This window comes from Ornithorhynchus anatinus, chromosome 13 (genome assembly GCF_004115215.2).
Source record: "Ornithorhynchus anatinus isolate Pmale09 chromosome 13, mOrnAna1.pri.v4, whole genome shotgun sequence".
Lineage (NCBI taxonomy): Eukaryota > Metazoa > Chordata > Mammalia > Monotremata > Ornithorhynchidae > Ornithorhynchus > Ornithorhynchus anatinus.
This window is the reverse complement of record NC_041740.1, coordinates 36832994-36860974: the sequence shown is the minus strand read 5'-3', so window position 1 is coordinate 36860974 and position 27981 is coordinate 36832994. Positions and strand designations below refer to the sequence as shown.

The 27981-nt window shown below is 44.0% G+C and overlaps 1 protein-coding gene across 1 annotated transcript; it reads right to left on the bottom strand.

Moving 5' to 3' along the window:
* Positions 1-88: 88 nt before the first annotated feature.
* GDI2 (GDP dissociation inhibitor 2) lies at positions 89-26402 on the bottom strand. The gene is made up of 11 exons (XM_029077750.2): positions 26226-26402; positions 14285-14392; positions 12236-12335; positions 10430-10564; positions 7428-7626; positions 6097-6228; positions 4035-4134; positions 2341-2512; positions 1663-1807; positions 1207-1261; positions 89-1112 (listed from the first exon to the last, which is right to left on the bottom strand). The coding sequence occupies exons 1-11, from the start codon at positions 26268-26270 to the stop codon at positions 957-959; spliced, it is 1347 nt and encodes a 448-aa protein (XP_028933583.1). The 5' UTR covers positions 26271-26402; the 3' UTR covers positions 89-956.
* Between the last annotated feature and the right edge of the window lie 1579 nt (positions 26403-27981).

Genomic DNA, 27981 nt, shown 5'->3' with positions numbered 1-27981 from the left:
CTCTTCCTTCGGGGTAAGCCGACAGAGGAACTTAATACCGGCCTCGCACACCAGGTAGAGCAGACACCACAGATCAATAAGCAAGGTATTGGTTTCCAGAGTTTGGCTTTACTTTGCAGTACAGAAATCATTTGGAGCCATTTTAGACACACTGTAGAACCGCCAGCTCCGTCAAGTCAATACTGCAGTGCGGTTTGGTCCCTCCGAGAAGCCACGGGGGCTACAGAAAATACTTCCACGTCTTTCCTGCTTTGTAACTGGTTTTCTTTCATCTGTTTTATTAGGTTAAAACACAAAAAGGAGCCTTAGGCACATAGGCAACCCCAAGAGGACGTAAACAGTTTCAAAAGCTGCGGTTTCGTTAATTCCATGCCCAGAGCTATAACCCAAACAGCGATGGCTATGATATTTGGGCGCCGTCAGAGTACGACTTGACACAAAATTTAAGGTTAGGGGGAGAACTTAGGGATGCTGTCCAAAATAATGGGAGTGTTCAATTTAGTCTCCTTAACAGGACAGATGGCACGACGCCGTCACCGATCCAACACTTGAGCAGCATGAGCACATCACTGCAAAGGATACGCTTATTAAAAGATACAAATACTGTATCGAGTCTGCAGTTTTCTGCATCAGTGTCTATATAATTCTAGAGTGGCTTTTATACTGCACTTTTTCTAAAAACACCACAAGCCCGATGATTGAATTAAATTAAACAAAATGTCAGTCATCTGCCGATCCTGGACAGCCATCCCACCAGCACGAGATAGTTAATACATGATAGTTGGGGGGAAGAGAAATGGGGAGCGTTTACCGGTGCAGTATTCTGTCAATCTCTCAAAGATGTGATTACAAAAGCAGGCCGTACAATATTGAAATTCATACAGTGTTCATTAGGTTCCTGATACAGATCTCTATTAGCCAAATTTTAAACCTCTTCTAAATTACACGTTAGCCTCTTACTGCTGCTCCTCTTCACCATAGATGTCATTCTTCTTGCGTTTCATTTCCTCGAAGTCGAACTCTGACCCCATCATCCTTTTATAGATGTCCTTAATGTCGTCACAGGTTGTCTCAAAGTGAGTTGTAGCATCGTAAGTGCGTGAGATGAAGATCTAGAAAACCAAGGTAGAGAGAGAGCGCCGGTAAGTTCTGGCTCGTCCCTCCCCAACAAAACTGGGGTATGTATTTCGGTTCTGGGTCACTCACCTGGCTTTCGGTTCCCAAATCAGTCGGAGCATGGAGGTCACTGATGCTAGCAAATCTGAAAAGAGAATGATAAACACGACTCTGATGAATATACATACAACTCTGTTGTTCTGTACTCTCCCCCAAGTGCTTCGTATAGTGCTCTGCACACAGCGCTCAAATACCACTGATCGATTAAAGCACTTTCAGACTCAGTCTCTGCTGAATAGGTGCAATGCCTATAGGAAAGGTGATCGGGGCCAGGCAAAAAGTGCTTGCCTGAACCATGCTTAAGTTTTTCGCAGGGGTGGGAAAGAAAGAGAACTGGGGCCAGGATATTGAACACCAAAAAACCCCAACTGTACAGGCCGTTGGCCATCACCGTCTTCCCCGCTCCAATATTTTTGTTTTTTGGGGGGTGGGGTGGTGATGAGCAAGAGACCCTGTCTCTTGTTCAGTCAGAGATACAGTACTTACTTCTGTTCAATTGGTTCCAAGAGATCTAAGGCAGGTTTGATTTCTTTCTCGGGATCACTGGTTTCCACAGTCGTGCTAACTATGGCAATGTATTTTCCTTGTGCTGCCACGTTGTGCGCAGAAGAAATCATGCAAACGTAGATATCTAAAAACAAAACCATCTTCAATCGTAAGCTCTTCCAGGGTAGTACCATAGCAACTCCGTTGTATTGTAGTCTCCCAAATGCTTGGTAAACCCTCAAAATACCACTGACTGATTTGACTGTAACCATCTCCCCTTTCTAATGAAGATACTAACTCTGATCTAATTGGACAGGGGAAAAAAAAGCCGACCGCTTCATGTAAGCAAGCAATCTGAAACTGCATTTACAAAAATTCTTTTTCCAGGCGAGAGATCACAGAATAAGCCTGACCTTTTGTATGGGATCAAGGTTGTTTTAAAAACACAAGGCTAGCGCCTCGTCGGTGCTGAGGCCCGGGACCATTCTAACAGTTGGATTCCAAAGCCGGAGAGAGGACCCCCAAGATCTACACTAGATTCCTCTCAAACGTGCCGGCCCTGTAGCTTGGCCAACTGTGTTGGGTTTGACGGGCAGAGGCACTCGGCCTTTCCCTGCAATAGCCACTGCCTCCCACAACCCGTAGCCAGAGGAGGATAATTCCAACTTCCATCCTCACCTGATTTTCGGTTGACCTGGTTCTGTGGAATGATGATCTGGCAGGAGTTGGCATCATTGGTGTTCTTGATTGGGTGGCTGAGGATACAGATAACTCGAATCACCTGGCCCACTTTGGTTACTCTGTCCGTCACATAGCTGGGGTCACAGATCAGTTGCTTGCAGCGGGCGATCTGAAACAAAGGGACAATGAGAAACTGCCCCGTGTAGCTCCATGCTTGACGTGAATTACGACGGCTCATTTCACAGATAGGATCGCCTTGGAAAGCGAGTCATCGTGGCCTTCACATTCTAAGCTGCGGTCTCTAGCTCCCGCTTCATCAAGGACAAGAACCAGTAACTGTTGGAACTTGAACCGGCTACTATTTCTGTGCTTTCCTTAAACAGACGATCAGCTCTGCCCTACCGCAGGCTTCCGCAGCCGAGTCGGGACAGGAGTGTTACTAGGGAACGTTCAACCAAGAATATCGACCAAGCCAATTTTGTAGTTAGCACACCCCAAGTGGGTGTTCACATGCGATGCTGTCCACAGTGAGTGCCACAGTGCGGTTTTCCTTAACGGGGAACACGACCGCTAAAAGAGGGGAGAAGCGGACGTATTATACTCCAGCTCCTCTCCAATAGACAAAGATTCACTTGATCTAAGTCTGTTCTACCCCAAACCTCTTCAAAGGGGGGCTTTTATCTAGATTAAAGCCCCCTAGATCTAGATTTTATCTAGATTATCTAATCTTGTCATTTTTCAGGCTCCTGCAGTCACCATGCCTAAAAGCCTCACGATGTTCCCATTACAGTTTAAGCTGCCGTACATCACAAAGCAGGGGGAGAGGCGGGCCAGGCCTTGAAGGAAGCAAAACACCAGTTGAGGCCACACAACAAAAACAGTGTTCAAGGATGCAAACACCACTTTTGTAGTCTCTGGGATCTGCTTGGCCATCATCATATGGACAAATGCGTGTTTCAAGTCTGAATTGCTCTTTGTTTCCCGTTGCCACTAAAATCTGATGAGGATCACGTGAGAGACCAAAGCCTCAGCCAGACTTTATGGATTTCTCAATCTGGCTAAGAGACAGCCAATTTCCTTAATTAGCTGTTTAGTCACCCCTCCACGGAGACAAGGTGCAAGGAAATAAAATAGGTTATGCGAAGTGCATGGCCATATGCTCAAAGAGGGGGCACCCTATATGTTACTGTTAAGTAAGATGTATCATTTAAGATCCTCTTAAATGAGATAACCTATGCACAAAAATCCAAGCCACGTGCTTTTTAAGTGCCCTAAGGATTTGCACATCTGCTGAAACAGTCTCAGTCTTATGTGGAAGTTCAACCAGGGGGACCTGCTACAATGGGAAATGAATGTTCAGGGTTGGCCAGTCGGGTCGGAACGAACCGAGCTGTAAGGGCACTGAGGGTGCACACTTGCTGGGAGCAGGAGAAGACGCTAAGTTACCACTTAAGGGCTCATGCTGATTTACAGCTCGAAAGATCAGATGTAAAATAGCAAGGGACAGAGCAGAATTTAATCAGACAAAGCATCCGAACTAGAAAATCCATGGCTAATCCGAGTGCCCCAGGGAATCGAGTCCCCCAGAGGAAGATGTCTTTGGTGGAGGCTTATTGATCATGGACTAAATGTTGATTTCTCTTCTTGAGATTGGGTTGCCAAAAAACCCTCAAAATAAAAAACCTACTTACCTCTCCTTCAGATTTCACCCCGATGACTTTTCCACCTTCTATCACAATCTCTTCAATTGGCTTGTTCAGCATGTAAGTGCCTCCATAAATGGCACTTAGCCTACAAAAGAAAATGAAGTTACAAACAAGCAAGTGGGACTATTCGAACTGCAGCAATCTCTCTGAGAAATGTATTTTTACTCAGTCTGCCTTCCAGGAGACCGGTTGAGACTGAGGTCGACACAAGATATTCAGGTCAGAGACCGACCCCGTCACACAAGGGGCTGATAGTCTAAGAGGGAGGAAGAGTAGTTATCTTCTCTCCATTTTACAGGTAAGGAAATGAAGGCCACGATCCCACTTGCCCAAGATCCCACGGCAGGCCAGCGACAGAGCTAGGACTGTAACCCAGGTCTCCTTACACCCAAACTCAGCCTCTTTCAAATAAGCTGTCCAACTGAATAATGACAACAATAACAGTAATAATAATAATAAATGCTTTATATGCACCACTGTATTAACCACTGTGGTAAATACAAGGTTATTGAGGTTGGACACAATCCTTGTCCTTCATCAGGCTCACAGTCTAGGAGGAGGGAGAAAAAGTATGGAATCCCTGTTTTACAAATGAGGATAAGTGACTTGCCCATGGTCACACGGTAAATAGTACAGGTAAGAATTAGAACCAGATCCCTTAACACCTAGGCCTCTGCTCCTTCCCTCTAAAACTTGACATCAAAACCATGAAACGGCGGCTCAAATGCTGACATATGGATGATCGAATCAAAGCCTCTGAGAGACGACAAACTTGAAGGCATTTTTAGGATGGTTGGGTGAGAGGTGATCTGCCAGCCTCACTTAAAGGAAGCACAGAAGTTGGCAAAGAAAACTGTGTGACTGTGGGCAAGTCACTTAACTTCTCTGTGCCTCAGTTACCTCATCTGTAAAATGGGGATTAACTGTGAGCCCCACGTGGGACAACCTGATTACCCTGTATCTACCCCAGCGCTTAGAACAGTGCTCTGCACATAGTAAGTGCTTAACAAATACCAACATTATTATTATTATTATTAAGTCAGTTGATGATCAAACTTGAGAGAAAACTGGGAAGTCCCACAGTTAACAAAAGGTGGGTGTTGAGACAAATGAATGCCTAACAATCTGATTTACCAGCATTCCAGTAGTCCAACTTTGAGAAGTCCAAAACAAACAAAAAAAGGAAACAACAAAAAAACCCTCTGAACCTTCCATCCTCATTCACAGCCCACAACAGTATTTCAACAGGTTTTATAAACTGGCTCCTGCCCATTTAACCCCAGGGAGGGATTATTAAGCCAAATAGAGGTGCTTGCCATCTCCTTGGGGCCCAGAGTGGAATTGAAGTTGGAGCACCCTACCATCCAAAATGATTCAAATATTCTCCCATCATAAATGCCTCCCTTATTTTTAAACCCATTTCAGGTGAAAAAGAAAAAAGGAAAAAAAAAGTTTATTCAACTCAAGACTAAAGAGATCTGTCTTTTGAATTTTGTACCCAAAATTTTTTTTGGCAACTAGATTGTAAACAGTGAAAAAGCTCAATATGAAATCCCTAAAGCATAAATGGTGGTTGGAATCATCATTTAGAAATAATGTGAGAAGCAGCATGACCTAATGGGCAGAACATGGCCTGGGAGTCAGCGGAGCGGGGTTCTAATCCCAGCTCTGCCAATCGGTTACTGGGCAACCTTTGGCAAGTCACTTCTCTTCTCTGTTCCTCTGTTACCTCAACTGTAAAATGGAGATTAAATTCCCATTCTCCCTCCTACTCAGACTGTGAACTCGATGTGGGACAGGAATTCTCCAACTTGATTAGTTTATGTTAATTATTTATATTGATTTTTATACCTATCCCAGCACTCAGATCAGTGCTTGAGACATAGTAAATGCTTAACAAATATAACAACAACAATAATAATAACTAGAAAAGAAGCCAAGTCAGACTGTGGCACCCCATCCTGCCTGAGGGTCACTTGTTCCCCACTCCCCTAAAGAAAAGAGAGGGGGGATTCACCTAGCAACGCTGGCACGAGACCCTGCTTACCTTGCGAATCCTTGGGGCAGCTCTCCAAGCCCGTAGAGCGGGTAAAGATAGGGGCTTTTCCCATATCTAGCCAAAGACTCACTGTAGAGTTTAATCCTGTTGATGGTTTCTTGGCATGGCTGGTCTAGGTAGCTGGAGAAAAGTTTCATGACCATTAAATGAAGAGTCTGTGTTTCAACATCAGCTTCATTCCTCACTTCATACCGTGTTGAATTACGATCATCTCAATCCTCCACTTTTGTTGCCCCTGTGTGCCACCCTCTCCTCTCTTTTCCCAGATCCCGCTGCGCTTCTCCCCTCACAGAGGAAAGATTGGATTGGTTTGGGAGGGTGCTGCCTTAACGAGAAACCCAGGAAGGGTGGAGGTTTCATCAAGGGAAATCCCCGGTCATGTAAACTGAAGCTGTTTCCTCTTTCACAAGGTGGTGGGGGAGGGAAGGGGTTAGGAAAGCCCCACCCAAGTTTGGCCACGGAGCGGAGCCCAGCAGACCCCCGGCAGAAATGTTCGGGAGACCCGGCGTGTGCTGAGAGCTTGGCGAGGGGACCAGGCTGCTCGTCCCGACAACCCCGCTGCCCAGCGAGAGGCCACGGGACCCTTCTGTACTCATCGGTTGGGAGAGTACCCTTAAATTGGTAAACGCGATACCTGCACGTTACAAACTAGTGGAGCGCACAGATGCAGAGAGAAGGGTATGTACGTAAGGACGACTGTATCTCCCTAATTGGTATGGGGAGTTGCCAGAAGTGTTAGCATTGTGACAGTGCTGGGGTGGAAATTGGGGCATTTGAGCAGACGGAAAGATTAGAAATGAAATGGGGAAGGCCTCGTGGAGATGTGGCTTCAGAAAGGGCTTGAAGGTGGGGAGAGCAGTGGTCTGTCAACTGTGAAGGGGGAAGATCCAGGCACGGAAAAGGGCGTGAGCAAGAATTTGGCAGTGGGGAAATGAGGCACGAGAGCAGGTTACCTTCAGAAGAATGAAGACTGCAAGCTGGGATGTGGTGGGAGAAGAGAGTAGATACGGGAGAGAGAGTGTTTAGTTTCTGCTTGATGCATAGAGGAGTAGGCAGCCATTGGAGGTTTTAGAGGGGTCAGGAGATAGGCGCATTATGACATTGTTAAAAAAAAAAAAAAGTCAAGGCAGCAGGGGAAAGTATGGCCTGGAGATGGGAGAAGCTGAAGGCAGGGAGTCAAAGAGGCTGAGGCATCAGACAAGCTGGGATAAGGTGAGCGCTTGCAGCACAATTCTTAAAATGGTTTTGGAGCACTTTCAGGTTAAGTACGATGCTAAAATTTTTCCACAGCTGAGCCCAATAAAACACCAAACACTTACTCATCAGTTCTGTAGAGGGCAAGGGCGTGACCCGTGAAGTCTATAACATCCTGGCCCAAATCAAACTTCTTATATACGTCTCGCATATTCGTCTTCTTAGGATCGACACCTTCAAAGGTTCGCGGGTCGTTTTCATCGAAGTTGGCAACGTACACCAAGAATTTCCTGAATCGGCGTTTCTCGAACAGTCCCATCAAGCCTACAAGCACACACGCGCAACCACCAGGAGACTTGAGCAGGACAGTATTTCAAAAGGAAACCAAGAGTGTTCAGTTAAGCACAAAAATGGGAATTTCCTTCTGTGTTTTAGAGTCAGTGCTTGGGAGCTCTGGAGTGTTAGCAATACAGCATCATCAATGGTATTTACTGAGCACTTACTGTGTGCAGAGCACTGTACTAAGCGCTTAGGAGAGTACAACACAACAGAGTTAGTAGACATTCACCCTGCCCATGGTGAGCTTATAACATTAAAGTGATATAGCTTTCCGTTGCCAAAAAAAAAAACAAAAAAAAGATTGGGCTGCTACAGAACAATTTGAAGCAGACACATAATTGTGGGTAAAGCCAAGGCATTTTATCAGGGTAAAATTTGTTTATAATTACATATTTTATCAGGCCCAAAGGCAATGTCACCTTGACAACTACACCCAAAATCCGATTCCAGGGAAATTCCCATCTAAGCCTTTTTTTCCCTGGAAACGCGAAATTTAACTCAGACATTTAACTGAGCTCTGGAAACGAAACTGTCACAGGCCCGAAATTTGGGGATCTTCCCTCACCCTCACTGACTGTCATTAGAGAGAAGAAAATTTCAGACCGGTCAGAACATAGCAACAAGGCTTTGGTGCTGAATACATCACCCATTATATTTTTTGAATAGTGCTCGGAATTATATTATTATTATATTACCTTATAAACACCTGATTATGCAAACAAGGACACCTGACCTCAAGCAGCCCTTACCCACCAATTCCTACCCTCTGAGATCAACCGTCAGAAAGGTAAGTCTCCACTCTCCCGCCCAGGATGGTTTCAATGACTGGGGATTTTTTTGTTCTCCTTTTCTAATGGGTGGTGAGGAAAGAGAGAAGGAGAGCCCCTGCTTTGGGGTTTCACTTAGTTCAGCTGTTTGAATATGTAGAATAAGATAAAAGCATATTCCAAGGTATTCACAGAGTTTCACATTTCACCTGCTTGATGCCTAAGAGGTGGTTATGGCTGGTGACAGTTTATTAAAGTTAAGTCACATTGGAATTGGTTGCTTTTTTTTTTTTAAAGTCAAGATTCATACCTTAGCAAAAAATTACAAACCAAAGCAAAAAAAAGCAATAAGACAATCACTAAAATAGAAAACTTAAGTTTACTTAGTACAGAATCCTCTCATAAGCTACAGGTTAGCAGTAGGAATCAAGTGAGCAAGATAACAGGATGTGCACAGAAAAGAAAAGGATCATGATTTATGAATGTTAGCCTTTCTGTAGTTGTACCCTGCGATAGTTTTTTTGAGGAACAATTTACAAAATTCAAAGGGAAACTATACCCACAGGTTAACAAAGAGTTGGAAAATAGGTTTGCCTATAGAAAGGGGAAGGTGAGCTTCACAGGGGATTCAGGGGAAGTTATCAGATACAAAGCACCATGGAAATGGAAGGACCCAAAGGCAAATTGAAGGACTTGACTATTTGATGTTGGTTGAGCAGGTGTGTGTGCGCGGGGGTAGAGGAAGAGGAGGGGAGATGGGGGAATATATCGAGGTGCAGGGAGCAATCGGACACCAGCTGAGTCAGGTTTAACTGCAAGTTTCCAAGAACACTGAAGTCTTGAACGCTCAGAATGGTTCCATTTTCCAGAACTGCAAAACTCCAGACAGCCATCTGTCACACACCATTCCCAGCTCTGCCACACACCATTCCCAGCTCTGCCACTTGTCTCTGCTGTGTGATGCTGGGAAAGTCACTTAATTTCTCTGTGCCTCAGTTACCTCATCTCTAAAATGGGGATTAAGACTGTGAGCCTTATGTGGGGCAGGGACTCTGTCCAATTTGATTGACTTGTCTCTGCCCCAGTGCCTAGTACAGTGGCTGGCACTTGAATACAATTTAAAAAATTTAAAAAGTAAGAGAATTGAGATTTGAAGCCTCAATGCAACCTAATTAAATCCTGAGGATCACAGCAGACTTAAAAGTTGGGGCTTCCACCAAAACACATTCCAGAGCTTTCTCAACCAGACAGAATGTACAGGAGTGTTCATATTCTGGTTCTTCCGATGACTGGAAACAGCTCTCCTGGAGGGATGCGGTTTCAGCAACGTAAGGCCTTTGCAAGAGCCACAAGAAAAGGCTTAGATTCTCGTGAGAACTCTGAACCAAGGAGGACGAGATTTTAGTGAGGAGAAGACAGGTATTAGTGAGCCAACAGGCCAAAAAAGCACCATTTTCAGCCCTGACTGGAAGCTCTCGTGTCTTGTCAGAGATCTGGAAGGAGCAAGCTTGGGGGTCCAGCACCTATGCTCTGAACATACTGGTCCAAACAAACTTTTTCTCTTGTTTTGGGCCTAATACCTTAGAGGGTCAGGGCAGGACTCTAAAGCCTATGCACAGCAGTACCCCATCCAATCACCTTTCATTGATTTCTAACCTCCAACCTCCAGCCCAGCCCACCACACCACCACTCTTACCAAGCTGTGGATTCAGAAGAATAGGCCCTTTTCCCTGGTACGCCAACTCCTGACTCCTGGGACGTTTCATATCTACTAGATTCTCTGGATCTGTGAGCTCATTTTGGGCAGGGAAAGTGTCTACCAACTCTGTTGTAATGTACTTTTCCAAGCACTTAATACAGTGCTCTGCACACAGTAAGCACTCAATGGAACTGATTAATCTCTCTCTACACTGCAACCACCTGATCGACTTGGCCAACTAAGGGCCTACTGTGTCATGGGAAATACCTTTAACTCAAACAGGAGTCAGAGAGCAGAAAGGAATTAAAGCACAACTACTTACTGGATGCCAGAGCTTCGGCCTCCGTAGAAGGAACCTTGTAGATTTTCCCTCCTTTGTAGACAAAACTCCCTTCAGTCACTTTGAAGTCTAGGTAGCGAGTGACTTCGGTATACAGCAGCATTTTAACCAACTGACCTGCAGAGAGCCCATACAATATCACTTTGACACAATAACCTGGACAGTGTTTGAGGACAAAGGTTTCAAAGAATAGCATCAAATAATCATTGTTTCCCGTTCCCAACAAAAAGAGTAAATAATTAGTGAATTAGTCTTCTACTGACCGACAGTACAACCTGGAGAGAAAGAGGGTTATTGGTTTCAAAACCATATCAAATCCCCATTTAAGTGTTGGAAGAAATGAATATAATAATAATAATAATGATATTTGTTAAGCACTCACTATACTCCAAGCACTGTACTACGCACTATGCAAGATAATCAGGTCAGACACAGTCCCTGTCCCACATGGAGCTCACAGTCTAAGCAGGAGGGAGAACAAGTCCTGAACCTCTATTTCATAGATGAGGAGATGGAGGCCCACAGGTCACGTGACTTGCCCAAGGTCACGCAGCAGGCAAGTGGTGGAGTCGGAATGAGAACCCAGGTCCTCTGACTCCAAAGCTCGTGCTCTTTCCACTAGGCCACTTGACTTCTCAGTGCCAGTTTCCTCATCTGTAAAATGCAGATACCATATCTGCTCTTCCTCCTTTTAGATGGTGAGCCTTATTTGAGACAGGGATTGTGTCAGACGTCATTCATCATAGTGCTTGGCACACAGTAAACCCTTAACTTCACCTTCAGGATAATGAAGTGCCACGGAAGATCTCATAGCAAGTACAAGTATTTGTTACTTAAGAAGAAAGCTGGTGATCTAGAAACTGTTGTATCTGATCACATTGGTCATCAATAGCTGTTACTTACTATGCCTGTCTACCCTTTTCCATTTCCCCAGACAAACCTGTTCAGATGGAGATCTAACTTTTAAAGGCAACACTTTAATATTTAATCACAGGGGGTTTTTTCTCCACCATCCAGCCAGGAACCATTTGAATTTATTTTTGGTAAAGTTCAGAGAGATGTACACGCTCGTTTAATGAAGCACACTTTCGCCTATTTTAGCAAGTAGCATTTATAATTGGCACAAATTCAAATCTGATATTATATATGATTAAAACAAACCATCAAATAGTGAGACCTAGCGTGCAGCAGGTACACAAAACTTTGCCCACAAATTTTTACCTCCCAGGTATTCTGCAAAGTCTGGGAAATTTTTCAGTTTGGTTTTATAACTCCAGAGTGGAAAGGGCAAGCAGTTTGAGAGTCAGAATCTGAGTTCTAGTCATTCTCTGCCTCCAACCTGCTGTATTACCTCGGGCAGCTCACTTTATTTCTCTGCACCTCAATCTCTTCATTTGTAAAAGACAATCTCATGGGCATTTTGGGGGGGACAAAAATAATGAGGTGAGGTAAAAGTGCTTTGGAAAATAAAAGCTACTTAAAAAAATATAAAATCGAATATAAACTCAAAGGATTATTATTTTAAGACCGGAAACTCTCAAGCATCAGAAAGTGAGAGAAAGATCATTATTCTGTATAACTAACAACAGAACTAAAGGTGAAAGCAAGTTTAACTTAGTCTGGCACAGAGATCTGCAGAACAAAGATATGCAACTGCAGGCAACAGGATTTTTTTTTTTCTCCAGGACAATTGTAGAAATGGCATCTGCAAGGCAAATGCTTCCCGGGAGATACTCTCCTTCACAGCAGGTGGCAGGTAGCCAATACAAAATAGAAGGCATTCCTTACCGTTAGCCATTAGGAATTTGGGAATTAGGTCCACATTCCAGTCTCTTCCCCGCCCCATCGATTCTGGAGGAGATCCTGGTAAATTAAATCTTTTATACAGCTAAAAAGGGAAAACACACACAATAATGAATTATTTTTGTTTTCTCTATTGATCTACTTAAAGCTCTATGAAGAGAGATACCTACCCCCCTCCAATGCCAATAAATTGAGCGCTTGGATCTGATACTGAGGCTTGACCATTTATCTCTAATTTGTTTGTATCCCATAGTTGTTAGAAGGGACGATTCAGCTTTCCTGCTTTCCAAATTAATTCCTTTTAGGACAAACATCATAAATTTTAGAAAGGTTTGAGCCCTTTAGGAGAATACCATGATACCCAAAATATGTGATATTCATTCCATTTATTACATGCATTTGTTCAGTGTAATTAGGCCACCAAAAGTTTGCTGAGAGCATTTTGCAGTATTAGAATAACAAGATTACAAAGCAAGGAAAGCATATTAGCTAGGTGGTCCCTAAGAATACCTCCCCAAATTCTCATCCACCAGTCTCTGAACAAGTACTGACCATATATTCCAGGCCTGGATTTTTTTTAAACTGTCCCTAGGGAATTTTCAAAAAATATACAATGTGCCAGAGTTGGGACTGTACTGGTCAGGCTCCCTAGAACTGATCATCCCTGCTGCTACTGCTCATTGTAAATCCTTGAACTTCCACTTTCAGCCTGGAGCATGCTCAGTAAATGGTTGGTATAATATAGAGGATGCTGGAGTCTTTAATCCCAGACTTCTCCTCTCCTCCTAGCTGCCCCTCCCTGCTGTTATGAAAATTCAGGATAATATTAACTATCCATGAGGGACAGGGACTGTGTTAACCTAATTATCTTGTATATACCCCAGCAATTAGTACAGTGCCTGGAACATAATAAGCACTTAAGTACCATCATCAGAATTTTCAGAACTTTACAGTTATAATGTGCACTAAAGTGTAAAATACATTATGATTTTCCTCGGTAAAAGGGAAAATTCATATCTAGAGTTGTGAACTTTAAAAAGATAAGAGTGGGATCTCCGTAGCTGAAATTAGGCAGGAGGCTACAGATCCCCAAGAAGAAGCTGGGTGCTGGGAAAGAGGAAGAGAGAGGGAGATAAGAGTCAATCCAAGAATCTGTGGGGAGGATGGGGCTGGGCGGGGAGGGGGAGAGAGGAAGAGGGTCTTGGGCCCAGCAGCAGTCCAGAATTGAGAGGGAGAGACCTGAAACAGATATAGCGCAGAGAGGAAGAAGAATGGGAACCAGAGGCTGGAAGTTGTGCAGGACCAATAAAGAACAGGAACAGGAATCCGGGTAACCAAGCTAGGGAAGCGTAAAAGGGAATCTTCAAAAATCCAGCCCCCAAAGAACTTGGATTTATTGCCAAACAGAATATGCAGCTTTAAAAGAATAATTCTGTGTTTGACTGTAAGATCTTTGAGGGCAGGGATCACGACTGTTGATTATTGTACTCTCCCAAGCACTCAGTACAGGGCTCTGCTCAAAGTAAGGGCTCAATAAATGTTGTGTGGGTGATTGATAGAAATAACTACATCTAGAAATTGGAAAATTAAGGCCTTCATTGTGAAACACAGCATCTTAATGCCAGTGCATAAAATCTAAAAATATATTCCCTTATCACTCTTCCATCCCTTCAGTCTTAGGTTTCTTAGAAGGTTTTTATTTAATTCAGATTTTACTTCTGATGTTATGGTCTCAGTTAAGTAGCTTTCTAAAGCACACATTAGGATAATAAATGCTAAAAGATGGAGTCTCAATTTAAATATACCATTTTAGATATTTAATAATAATAATAATAATAATAGAATCACTAGGCCTCTTATCTCTACCCAGCTGATCAGAGCCTCCCAAATCCAGGACCAACATTACTGAATATCTTTAGCCCACCCCTAGTCTCTCAATCAAGCTAGAATGGCTAAGATAATTAGCCCTAATTCAACCGTTCTAAGCTCTCTTCTGAGGACAAAGGAAAAAAAAAAAGCCACACTAATACTTACATCTTCCAGGGGTGTTATGGATGCACTATCGCCTCCATAGTAAGAGTTGCGATCCATATGAAGGACCTTCTTTCCATTTACTGACATGATACCGGAAAGAATACATTCCTGCAAGGAAAGAGAAACCTCTATTATTTCAAGAGATAGGAAAGTGATTCCACAAAAATCAAAAGCATCTACAAAATCCCAAAGTGTGTTTTTGGTCCTCAATCACCTGTTCACTGGCAAACACTAAGTAGTGTGAGCAATATCAGCTATATTTCTCCACCCTCAGGAACAGGCTTGTTTGTAAAACAAAAGGAAGGTGTCTCCAAACTATAAAAATACCAACTCACACCACTCCTGGGGACATCTCATATTAAGGGCCCCTTCTGGGACCATCCAGGTTTTTTTGGGGAACTCAGCAGCCCACACAGTAACTTCCCTAATTGACTGTTTGAGACGCCCTGGAAAGGTACACTGGATCATCCATAGGCACCCAGGGAATTTATAAGACGGAGGGTTTGGTTGTTTCTGTCAATGTGAAGGAGTGCATTTGTTGCAGTCTCCTCTGTGGGTCAGGGTTAATATTCCCCAGAATTAATGGAAAAAGTCTACTGGTAGCAGTCAGAGCAAGTAGTCAACATTCGGTTTGCCTCAGAATTGCAGTGTGTGTCTAGACTAGAAATTCATCTGTCACTGTAGGATTCAACTGACAGCTTTCAAAGAAACAGGAAATTAACATGGCAGGTTTCTATAGTTTACCTTTAAGACGAGTAAGTGTAAGAGAAGGGGAGGTGGGGAAAAAGAGTGGGGAGGGAAGGGGTAAAGAGAGGTCCCTGTGATCAGTCAATGCTATTTTTGAGGGGTAGAGTGAAAAGCACTGTACTACTTGCTTGGGAGTGTACAACAGAAGCAAGCACATGACCTGAGAAAGTTAGGAGCCGGTGTGGGATAATACTTAATGAGGGTACTTATTACGTATTTCCTTTATGCCCAGACCTGTGCTGGGCACTGGGATAAACACAAGATACTCAGATCAAACACAGACCCTTTCTGACACTAGATTCCCAGTCTAAGGGGGAAGTGAGAAGTTCTTTTACACAGAAGGAGTCTGAGGTGCTAGCAGGACATCCAAGTGGAGATATCCTGGATGCAGGAGGAAATACAAGATTGTAGATTAGGTGAGTCTGTGCTGTGAAGAGTTGGCTTTGGAAGTCATCTTCACAGCAGCATGTAAGTGGATGAGTTTCCCAAGGGAGTGGGTGTAGAGCTAGAAGATTAAGAGACTCAGAACAAAGCCTTGCACTGACAACCCCCTGGTTAGAAGATGAAAGAAGAGCCAGCTAATGAGACTGAACAGTCAATGAGGAAGGAAAACTAGGTGAATACAGTGTCAACAAAATAAAAGGTTTAAAAGTTGTTTCAGAGGATGATCCACAGTGTTAAAGGTGACAGAGAGGTTAGGCGGATGAGGGTTGCATGGATTTTGTGAAAGATAATTTTACTATGAGAGCCAGGAGTATAAATCAGGACAGGGCCTGCCTGACAGAAACCGGGTCCCAGAGAAATCAGAATTACAAAACGAAGAGAAGGTTTGACTGTCTTGGTATTTACTCCTTCTAGATGCCAGCGATCTTGGCCATATCATCTCATCGCCAGCAACAGGAACATTTCTCTGGTAATGGGAATGGGCGGCTGATTTTCTTCTGAGGATAGGTTTTTGAACCTACCCAGGCTAATGAAAATAGGAGGTACCCTTGCAGGAAACAAGTCCCCTGCTGGATCAATTCACACGTTATCAGCATCATAATAACAGTAATGTGGTTTTCAAGTCCTTACTAAGTGCCAAGCAATGTACTACATGCTGGGGTAGACATGAGATAATCAGGTCGGGCACAGTCCCCGTCCCACTTGGGGCTCACTCGATGCTTGGGATAAATCAATCAATCCTATTTATTGAGCATTTACTGTGTGTAGTAAGGGGAAGGAGAACAGATATTTAATCCCCTTTTTACAATCTGTACCTACCCCAGGATCCAGTATAGTGCTTGGCCCATAGTAGGTGCTTAACAGGTACCCCAATTATTATTAGTAGTAATATTAAGGCACTTTCTGATGAAGCTGCTTTGAGGTCTTGGTGAACCACACCATGCTCACCATTTGTTCACACTTAGTCCAGAGAGGCTTTGATTCAGAGGGTTCAGCAAATCTAAGTACTTCCTAATCGCTCCAACCCAAGACCCAACTTTCTTTCCATGCACATATCAATTATTTCAGTCTCTCTCGAAATAAGTAGTGTAACAAAATATGTATCACTCATCCAAACCACCCAAATCCCAACCAAACAGTGGCAACAATATTACGCATGTGATCTCTAAATGTCTTGAGTCTGAGGTAGATTCTGAGTTATCTTGATGTTTTGTTTTGTTCTGTTTTGCTTTGCTAACCCCTGTCTAGACTGTGAGCCTGTTATTGGGCCGGGATTGTCTCCATCTGTTGCTAAATTGTACATTCCAAGCACTTAGTACAGTGCTCTGCACACAGTAAGAGCTCAATAAATACTATTGAATGAATAAATGAATGAGTAAATCAGGCTTTAGGAACCTGGGCATGGCCACGTCTTTGCACTGTTCGCTTGGCTGACAATTGGGGCTCTTCAATGAGTTTGGCTAAACTTTATAGAAGGTGGAACTTACTCCCTTTCTTTCCCAACCCACCAATGTAAAAATCGGTTCCTTTACCCCAGGCTGCATTTTTTTTTTAAAGTAAATGACTAATGTAAAGCAAACCTGAATTACAGCAATAACCAGGATACCACCTCTATAAATAAGCTCCAAAAAGCTTTTGCCACAGAAGTTTGAACATCTGTACCTTTCCCACATGCATTATAGAAATGATTCTTCTGTTGAGCATGAACATCAACAGCCTAAATGGTATGTAGTATTAATGTTGTGAGCCCTAATTTCACTTTATTCATATTCTTATTTTCCCAATACCCCCCCTTAAGCTAATTATCTCTTCAAGGATTTCCCCCTCCATAATACTATTCAAATAAAAGTCTTCATATGATACTCTTTCACTTAAACAGCGTAGGTGGACTTTACACTTCTTACCTTTAGTCAACCAAAAAAAGCACAATCTGGGAGTTCAGCCTAGCTTTAAAGGTACACAGATGAAAATTGGTGCCAAGAGAAATGATTCACCCAGGCAAGAAAATCCAGTAATAGAAACTAAAGTGAATGGACCTTTAAAATAGTACCCCAAGTGCAAAGTTTACCTGTACTTAGTAAATGTTAAGAACTGTAATTAATCCTTACAAATTATACTTTAGAAAAAGTCTAGCTAGCCACTTTCCCAGTTACAACGGCAGCCTCTTCACACGTAAAATATACTTTCCGTATACCTGGGCAAATTAACAGCTCCACTGGTCCAGTGCCCAAAAAGAAACTGGCCATGCTATAAGAAAGATCAGTCAGTTAATATTTTAATGCTTGCATTAATTCAAGTTATTGATGTTCACTAAAAATCAAATGCATTATTTATTAACCTGAAGAATTAGGGGAAGACTGGTAAAAACATTACCACCAATAAGTATAAATTATTTATGTATATTAATGTCTGTTTCCCCCTCTAGACTATAAACTCATTGTGGGCAGAGAACATTTCTACCACTCCTCCAAGTGCCAAGTACAGGGCTCTACCCACAGTAAGTGGTGAATAAATATCATTGATGGATGTAAGGCTGTGCCTAGATACTAAAGGGGCCAAGTGACCCTTGCTCACAAATAGTTTTTGTCTGTCCACCCCATTTGATTGTAAACTCCTGGAAGGCAATGATCACGGGGTCTTGCTTCTGTTGCACTCTTTCCAATGTTTACCACGGTGTTTCATACTCGCTAGGCACTCCAATTCCATGGATGATGAAGATACCATTAAAAAGTCACCGTGAAATCATCCCGCTAATTTTACCGTGAGTGGCGTGGTATTTTCTCACACAGCAATAGCACATGTGCTATGAACTGAGGAAGTGCTCGATAAATATGTTGATGAGGACGCCATCTTAACTTTTTAAATTGGGAATAATTTGCCACTTGGATTTAAAGAGGGATTAATACAATCATTTAACGCTAAAATATTGGTTTTCCCTAGAACCCTTGCTTGTCTAAATGATCTGCAAATAATTCATCCGCTCAGATCAACTCAAATCACCATCAAATTTTTAAATTGGGAACCAAGTTCTAGCATGAACTTCCCATTTACAGTGCAACAATCTGACTAAACTATCATAGAAGATTCAGTTCTATGTGATAAGAGATTAGGATTCTTAGTCAGTGCTTTCTAGCTTATCAAACTGCGGTGAGGAGGGGTCAGTGCCTTCCACTGCTATCAAATCCAAGATCAAAGCATTTCAGACAGCGAAATCCATTTGGGTATTTCCCAGACACATCCTACAGAACATCCTACTTTTTAGGCAATCGGTTTCCATACCTGGATTCTTGCTCATGGAATGAACAACAAAAACATTCTGAAGTAGCGTAACATTAACAGCTTAGTAAAGGTTTAAGAAGTATCTGAGGAGATCCTGACACCCATGCTCTTCAGAAGGAAAGTTTTAATGAGCTGGGCACAAAAAAGCTTTGAGAAGCTAAAAATAATAATAATTATGGTATTGGTTAAGTGCTTACTATGTGCCAAGCCCTGTTCTAAGCACTGGGGTAGATACAAGGTTATCAGTTTGGACACAGTCTTTTTTCCCATATGGGCCTCATAGTCTAAGTAGGAGGGAGTAGGAATTAACCCCCATTTTACAGATGACGAAACGGAGGCCTGGAGAAGTTAAGTGACTTGCCCAAGGTCACACCGTGGACAAGTGGCAGAGTCAGGATTAGAATCCAGGTCCTCTGACTCCAGACCCAGTGGGCCCAGTTCTACTCCCAGCTTCACCACTGACCTATTGTATCACTTGAGGGTTACTTAACCTACCCGAGCTTCAGTTTCTTCATCTGTAAAACGGGGATGAGATACCTTCTGAGACTGCGTCTCTCTGGACTGTAAACTCACTGTGGGCAGGGAACAGCATCCAACTCTGTTATACTGTACTCTCCCAAGTGCTTGGTACAGTGCTCTGCACACAGTAAGCACTCAATACGATTAATGTAATGATCTGATTAGCTGTACCTACCCAACTGTTTTACCAGGTTGCTTTGGACTATTATTATTCCTATAATACTAGTACTATTATTATTAGATATATTATCATCAACCTCTTTGGACCCAGATCTGAAATGAGATTCTAATCTCTCATCAAAAGGAGTTACAGCAACAATAGTTCTTCATAAACATAAATGAAGTTTACATACTTCATAAATGCAGTAAAGGTGGTAAATATCGCAATTGCATCTCTAGTGAGATTCAATGCTCCTTAAATCCAAAATGTAGTACGCTAAATTAATGTCTCAAGTTAACTCCTTTTTTTCCCCCAATACCCTAACTTCTTAAAGCTTTTGCTACAAATGAAGCAGTGATTTCATTTGGAAGGCATTAAGAACAAGAATATACTGAATCTGGGCAAGCAGGTCTTGCTGTGTGAAAAGTAGTAAAACACCATCAATGCTAAAAAACTCAATCGACATGCTCAAGGTGATCTGGCATCTAATAAAGGAAAAGTAATTTTAAAGCCAACCCAGGACATAAAACCTCTGAAGAAAGGTTTCTCCATTACTGGAAAACTATTCGCAGGAATCAACAAATTCACTAGTCTGATCATTGACCGCTGAAAAAGGTCAAGGTTGATGAACTGACAGTCTTACGTATCATCCAACAGTGTTCTTTCTGCTCACAGTAGGCCTTCAATAAGCATGATGGTGGGTGGGGAGAGGGATTGACAAACAGCAGAGAAAAGAAAACACGGACTTTTCTCAACCTTGTCTGGTGACTCCCTTAAAGTAAGCAGCAGTAATTAAGAGGAAGCCAAAGTGACAGCCCATTCTGCAGTGCTTTCTGGGACAGATGATGTACTGAACTGTTGTGAGGCCAGACGCTCTCAAATATATGCACTGTTCACTACCTTTTATCGGGTACTTATAAGTCACTCAACCTGCCAAAATTTGCCACAGTATGTGGAGTCTGTGGGTCAGGAGGTGAGGGAGAAGAGGGATTTGTGTGTGCGGCTAAAGCCACGGTAAGACAGTCCCTTAGCTGTCTATCAGATTCTTAAAGACAACATCCAGTACAGCCTTAGGCTACCTTAAAGAGAGGAGAACATGGCTTTCCAAAGATGTGGGGAAGGGGAAGACAGCTAGTCTTCAAATTTTTCCAGTGCTGGTTCAACTCGGGGAAATCAAGTTTGGGTGGGCTTTGTTGGATATCCGTTTTCTGATCATGGATTATCCACCAAATCTATTTAGGGTCCGGACGGTTCCCTTCCTCTCGCACCACTGGATCCTGGGGTAGCCTGCACTCCATTCTCAAACTGGTGTATATTTCAGATCATTCTACTCCTACAATCCAACTGCCCTGGACCTCATCTCTTTCCTTGACTGCTTTTACTCTTATAGTCTTACTGCCCTGGACCTCATCTCTCTTTCATTGAATGCTAATTTCATCCATGTGCACCCTCCTCCACTTGATCATAACGACTCAGGTGGTAGTTGGCTAGATTTGGATTTGATCTATGGTGGATTTGCACAGACGCAGGTGAGGAAACAGGGAGGGCCAAGAGAAAGGCATACCCTGTGTCATGCAGGGAAATGACCTAAACTCTAAAAAGTCACAGAGCCTCTAGATTAACAATTCATCCATAGCAGTGGGTGAAGACTAATCTGGAATTTTTACAAAAAGGAGTAACTTCACCATATCTAAAATTTCACCTATAAAACAAGAGGGAAGAAAAATATATTAAGAAAATACAAAATTAAAAGCATTTAGTAATTCCAAAATTGGCTATGGAATTTACTCAGATGCATTTGTTTGTTTATACAAAGACAATTTGAGTGTTGATAATTTTACCATCAATACTTCCATGGGTCAATATGACCCACTTTGGAATTTTGGGGAAATTAAACATAAAATCATTAATTCTATGGCATCTAATGGCACTAGAATTCATTGAATGAATGAATGAACTAGTGTGGAAGACATTTTAACCCCAATTAGCCTGCTACTGCCTCAAAATTTACAGGTTATTTTTATTGAGCCTTTAGAAAACAACTAGAACAGGGAAAAAAAGAGCACCTTTCTAAAATTTACTTAATCTGAAGACAAATTAGCATACTTAAAATAAGTAAGCATACTGTAAAATAAGTCAAAACAATGCTGTTAACTCAACAATGTTCCCTCTGGCTATTCAAAGTAAAGAATAAATTGGAGTTTGTGACCTGAAGATCTGACCTCATTTCATGAGGGAGGGAAGATATTGTGCCTCATATAGCTACTTCTATTATACGTTCCTAAACACTCTGTACAGTGCTGTGCACACCTGGTCGCACTCCAAATGCCACTGCCGAGGCCCTAGCTTTTCCTGAAGCTGCAGGATATCACTAAAGACATATACACATTTATGTCTTCTTCCTCTCCCATTAACTCCAATTATGATAATCATGAATAATGGCAAACAACTTGAATTTAATTAGTTCCTAAGGAAAGGCATGAGGACAAATCCAAAATCCTTGCAGTAATCTGTTTAAAGAGGATACATCAATCAGTCAATGGCATTTACAAAAGATCTGCTTTTCTGTTATGGTTCTATCACTCAGTTGAGAGTGCTCTAATAATAATAGTAATGGCATTTGTTAAGCACTTACTAGGTGCCAGGCAGTGTACTAAACACTGGGACCAACAAAATTGGGTTGGACACAGTGCCTGTCCCACATGGGGCTCACATTCTCAATCCCCATTTTACAGATGAAGTAACACACAGAAGTGAACTGACTGGCCCAAGGTCACCCAGCAAACAAGTGGCAGAGCTGGGATTAGAACCCAGGTTCTTCTGACTCCCAGGCCCATGGTCTCTCCATTAGGCCACAGTGCTTCTCACAAGACCACCCTGAATCCAGAAACATGAGTAGAGAATGCTTCAGTATTCAGTTACTCCCCCTCTAAACTGTAAGCTCGTTGTGGGTAGGGAAAATGTATTCTCCCAAGTCCTTATTATAGTGTTCTGCACAGAGTAAGCACTCAGTAAACACCATTGATTGAACTCTGTTATACTGAACTCTCCCAATACACTGCTCTGCATACAGTGCTACCGTCTTAGAATACAACTGAAAGAGTTACTGAAAGACTTCTCGCTCAGTTGGAGGGCCAGCTGTTAGTGCACCACTGCAAAGAGACAAGACAAAAATGTTATCTTCAGGTATGTCAATTTCTACAGCACTTGGTATCTGGATTTAAGAGCTCCCTAAATAAGTATGTGTCCAATTGTTTCCAGATAAAAAGTAATCTAGCATGAGGATTTTAAGGTGCAATTACTTAAAGTGATTTCTCCTCATTTAAGGAGGGAACTAAAAGACTGCGGAAATCCAAGAAGTTTAATTCACAGCAATTGCTCCCACAATGTTTTAAACATCATCTAATCACTTACAAGATTAACAAAAATAAAAGCTGTAGGGAGCTCTATGAGTAGCAATCATAGTGACATTACTGGCAATTTAACTGCTGTATTGCCTAACTCGTTATTTTTAAACCTTTGCATTCAGTGACTCAAGAAACTAGAAGTCGGATTATGCCAGAAATACAAGGCCTAAAATGGAGTTGGACAGAAAGGTGGACAGGTTGTTGCAGAGAGACAGGATTTAGGATGTTCAAACAAAAAACTGAGGTTATCAAATTGATCCGATCCTTAAGGCCTCCTATATTTTTCACACCACATCAGCCACCCTCTTTATATGACCATATGGGAAGTGCAATATAAAAGAGGCAGGGAAGGCACCTTTTCTTTGCTTATAATAATAATAATGGTATTTGCTAAGAGCTTACTGTGTGCAAAGCACTGTTCTAAGCGCTGGTGGGGAGGGGGGGAGAATACAAGGTGATCAGGTTGGTGATCAGAGAAGCAGCGTGGCTCAGTGGAAAGAGCACGGGCTTTGGAGTCAGAGGTCATGAGTTTGAATCCCAGCTCTGCCACTTGTCAGCTGTGTGACTGTGGGCAAGTCACTTCACTTCTCGGTGCCTCAGTTCCCTCATCTGTAAAAGGGGGATTAAGACTGTGAGCCCCACGTGGGACATCCTGATTCCCCTGTGTCTACCCCAGCGCTTAGAACAGTGCTTGGCACATAGTAAGCGCTTAACAAATACCAACATTATTATTATTATTATTATCAGGTTGTCCCACATGGGGCTCACAGACTTAATTTCCATTTTACAGATGAGGGAACTAAGTCACAGATAAATTAAGTGACTTGTCCAAAGTCACACAACATGGCAAAAATCTGTGGTCAGGCAGTTCACCTATAATGCAAGAGTAAGAACACAAAAGAGACACAGCTTGTGATCCACCGGTGGCCTAAAAGCACAGTACTGAAAGGCAAAGTTATCTTCTTAATTAAGGGGAAAGTAACAGAGAATCCAAGGGGCGGTAAGGCACAAAACCGTGTTTAATTTGTAGGTGGGAAGGGGCCCTGTAGGACCTTAAGGCATTTTGGGTGTTTTACTCCACGCGAACAGATTAGGAAACAGAAAGAAGGGCTGTTTAAGCAATGAGGCATTGGCACAGCCATATTGAATTCTCTCCCAAATCCCTCAAGAGAATACCATCCATTTTATCTGTGACTTTGCCTTCCACCCCCAATCCTAATAAAGGGGACGCAACGGAGGTAACGGGAGTGAAAGAATAAAACAAAAGTGACGGGGAAAAATCTGAGCGTGTCCGACAGCAAGGATTAAGAGGCTGCACGGCCACATCCCCCCTCTTGTCGATGGCCGAGAAGTGGCAAGCCCTTAATTCGGTGGGGAGGAAGCGGGGTGATTACAATCAAAGCTTGCTTTCGTTTCGTCACACATCAGAAATTTGGAATTGGAGAAAGGTTGGCGTTTAGCAGCGATTGCTTTTGTCCCCCTCCCTTCTACCCGCAAGCCTCCTCCTGCCCACTGCAGTGAAGCACATCCTTGTGACCGAAGGCTGCATAGGAAGTGGAAGCTCAAGGGGCCTCCTCCCTTCGCCCTGAGCTTTTCCGGCTCCAACGGGGAGAGTTCACCCACCGACAACCCATCGTGGAAAGCCACGCGAATCCGTTCTCCACTCCAGAGAGGGGGGAAAAAAAAAGCCAACAACCCCAAACAACAATAACGGCGTGTGCAAAACAATCACCACCCCCTTTCCCATCGACCTTTTAATAAACCGCCATAAAGATGGCAATCCTGCCCGCCCCTCCTGCCTGAATCCAAACTCAGAGCCTCTAAACTATTTCCCGGGACTCCCACGAGGGATTCAACCCTCCCTTAACCGCGGCAGATGGGGAGAGGCTGCCATGAGACGCCTAATTTTTAAGGCAGAGGGGTTTTGGGGGGAGGAGGGGGAAGGGCGGTTTACTGAGCAGCTCCAAAAGTCAAGGGTCACCCACCCCGCTGGAGGTGGGGCCTCTGGGCGCGCGTGTCTCTCCTGACATGCCCGTCCCCGCGAAAAGGAAAGAGAAAAAAATAATCCAGATAAGGCGACGCAATTCGCATTTCAGATGAATCTCTGCAATACCGAAAATCAGGCGCTATACAGTCACATAGGTATTCCTAAGCAGAGCTGGAAGCCTAGCAGGACCTCTACGTACACCCATTTATATAGATAAGTATTCCTAAGCAGATCTGGAAGCCAAGCAGGAGCTCTACGTACACACATTTATATAGATAAGTATTTCTAAGCAGAACTGGAAACCTAGCAGGAGATCTACGTATCCACATTTATATAGATAAGTATTCCTAAGCAAAGCTGGAAGCCAAGCAGGAGATATACGTACAGACATTTATATAGATATAGAAAAGTATTTCTCAGCAGAGCTGGAAGCTAAGCAGGAGCTCTATGTACACACATTTATATAGATCTATTTCTACGCAGAGCTGGAAGCCTAGCAGGAGCTCTACGTACACACAGTGATATAGATAAATTTCCAAGCAGAGCTGGAAGCCTAGCAGGAGCTCTACGGACACACATTGATATAGATCTATTTCTAAGCAGAGCTGGAAGTCTAGCAGGAGCTCTACGTACACACATTTATATCGATATATTTCTAAGCAGAGCTGGAAGCCAAGCAGGAGCTCTATGTACACACATTTATATACATAAATATTTCTAAGCAGAGTTGGAAGCCAAGCAGGAGCTCTACGTACACACATTTATATAGATGTATTTCTAAACAGAGCTGGAAGCCCAGCAAGAGCTCTGCGTACACACATTTATATAAATATTTCTAAACAGAGCTGGAAGCCCAGCAAGAGCTCTGAGTATAGACAGATATAGATATATACCTCTCTATCTATATATATTTCTAAGCACAGCTGGAAGCCCAGCCAGAGCTCTGCGTACACACATTTATATAGATATATATTTCTAAGCACAGCTGGAAGCCCAGCCAGAGCTCTGCGTACACACATTTATATAGATATATATATATATATTTCTAAGCAGAGCCGGAAGGCTAGCAGGAGCTCTGCGTACACCCATTTATATAGTCCCATATGATGGCACGCAAAGCTTTATTTATTTTTTGGAGATGCGTGGCTCTCTGCACTGAACGAAAGGGAGCGACAGGAGGGCGGGGGGGCAGAGGGGAAAGAGGAAGCGGGAGGTGGAGGGTGGGGTGGGGGGAAGGAGGCCGACATGAGGAGCGGGGACGGGGCCGATGTCCCGGCGCGGCCTCGGACCCCCCTCCCCACCCTCTTCCCGGGGCGGAGGGGAGGGGACGAAGAGAAGGGGTGGAAGAGGAGGGACCCCGCGCCCAGGCCTCAAGGCCCCGCCCGGGCCTCGCCTCACCGTCAGGCCGGTGCCCAGCACGATCACGTCGTACTCCTCATTCATGGCGGGCGGCGGGGAGGACGAGGACGAGACGCGAGCGGCCTGGCAGGACCCCGCACCCGCGCTACGTAAAATGGAGCGGCTGAGGAGCAGGAGGAGGAGGAGGCAGAGGAGGAGGAGGAGGCAGAGGAGGAGGAGGAGGAGGCTGAGGAGGAGGAGGAGGGAAGCCGCCTCCACCTCCGACGGGAAGAGACGAGCGGAGGGGCGTGGAGGGCGCGAGGCCGGTCCTGTCCATCACGCCAATCCCCCCTTCCTCCTCGCGCAGCCATTGGCTCCCCCGGGCCCCCCCCGCCCTCTCTCTGCCGTCTGTCAATCACGCCTTGCCTTGGCCCGCCCCTTCCCCCGACTCTCGCGAGAAGGGCCAACGTGATCTGGGGCGCTCTCCTCCCCGTCGCCGCCCTCGGAGGACGGGAGTGCCACGGTGGTGCCGGGGCCTGGGGCGCGCGGCGCGGGCCCGGGCCCGGAGCCCGCGCGTCCTCGCCCCGCGCGTCCCCGTCCCCGTCCCTGCCCCTGCGCCTGCGCCTGCGCCGTGGCCGGGAGCGGCCAAGCCTGCGTTTTCCTTGCCCCTTTGGACTGGGAAGGGGGCTGGGGTTTTTTTGCAAAAAAGCCATTTGTGGTGTGCAGTGGGATGCAGCAGCAGAATCCAGGTGTCGGGGCAGGGTCCAGGGCTTGGCCGCCTGTTTCTTGCTCCACGTCCACGGAAAGAGGCCGGGCTGGGGAGGCAGAGGTCGTGGGTTCTAATCCTGCCTCCGCCGCTTGTCAGCTGTGTGATTTTGGGCAGGTCACTTAGGTTCGCTGGGCCTCGGTTACCTCATCTGGGGATGAAGACCGTGAGCCCCACGTGGGACAACCTGATCTTCTTGTTTCCTCCCCAGCGCTTAGAACAGTGCTTTGCACATAGTAAGCGCTTCACAAATGCCATCATTATTATTATTCGCTGTGTCTCAGGTACCTCATCTGTAAAATGGGGATTAACTGTGAGCCTCACTTTGGGCAACCTGATGACCCTGTATCTCCCCCAGCGCTTAGAACAGTGCTCTGCACATAGTAAGCGCTTAACAAATACCAACATTATTAAAATGGGGATGAAGACTGTGAGCCTCACATGGGACAACCTGATCACCTTGTAACCTCCCCAGCGCTTAGAACAGTGCTTTGTACATAGTAAGCGCTTAACAAATGTCATCATTATTATTATTTGCTCTGTCTCAGGTACCTCATCTGTAAACTGGGGATGAAGACAGTGAGCTCCACGGGGGACAACGTGATCACCTTGTATCCTCCCCAGCGCTTAGAACAGTGCTTTGCACGTAGTAAGCGCTTAACAAATGCCATCATTATTATTATTTGCTGTGCCTCAGTTCCTTCATCTGTAAAATGGGGATGAAGACTGTGAGCCCCACGTGGGACAACCCGATTACCTTTTACCCACCCCAGCACTTAGAACAGTGCTTGGCCCATAGTAAGTGCTTAACAAATGCCGCCATTATTATTAATAGGAGAAGACGGGATTAGTTTAGAGGAGCTATGTCCCCTTTTTGGCCAGACCCAGGATTGGTTTAAATCAGCCCTGGGAAATAACCATGCCCAGGATCCAGAGGAAAACGGGCAATAATCCTAACCTAAGTAGGATAACAGTGGACTTTAGTAATCATACTTAATCAAAGTGCTTACTATGTGCCAAGTATTGAGGTAGATATGGGACAATTAATCA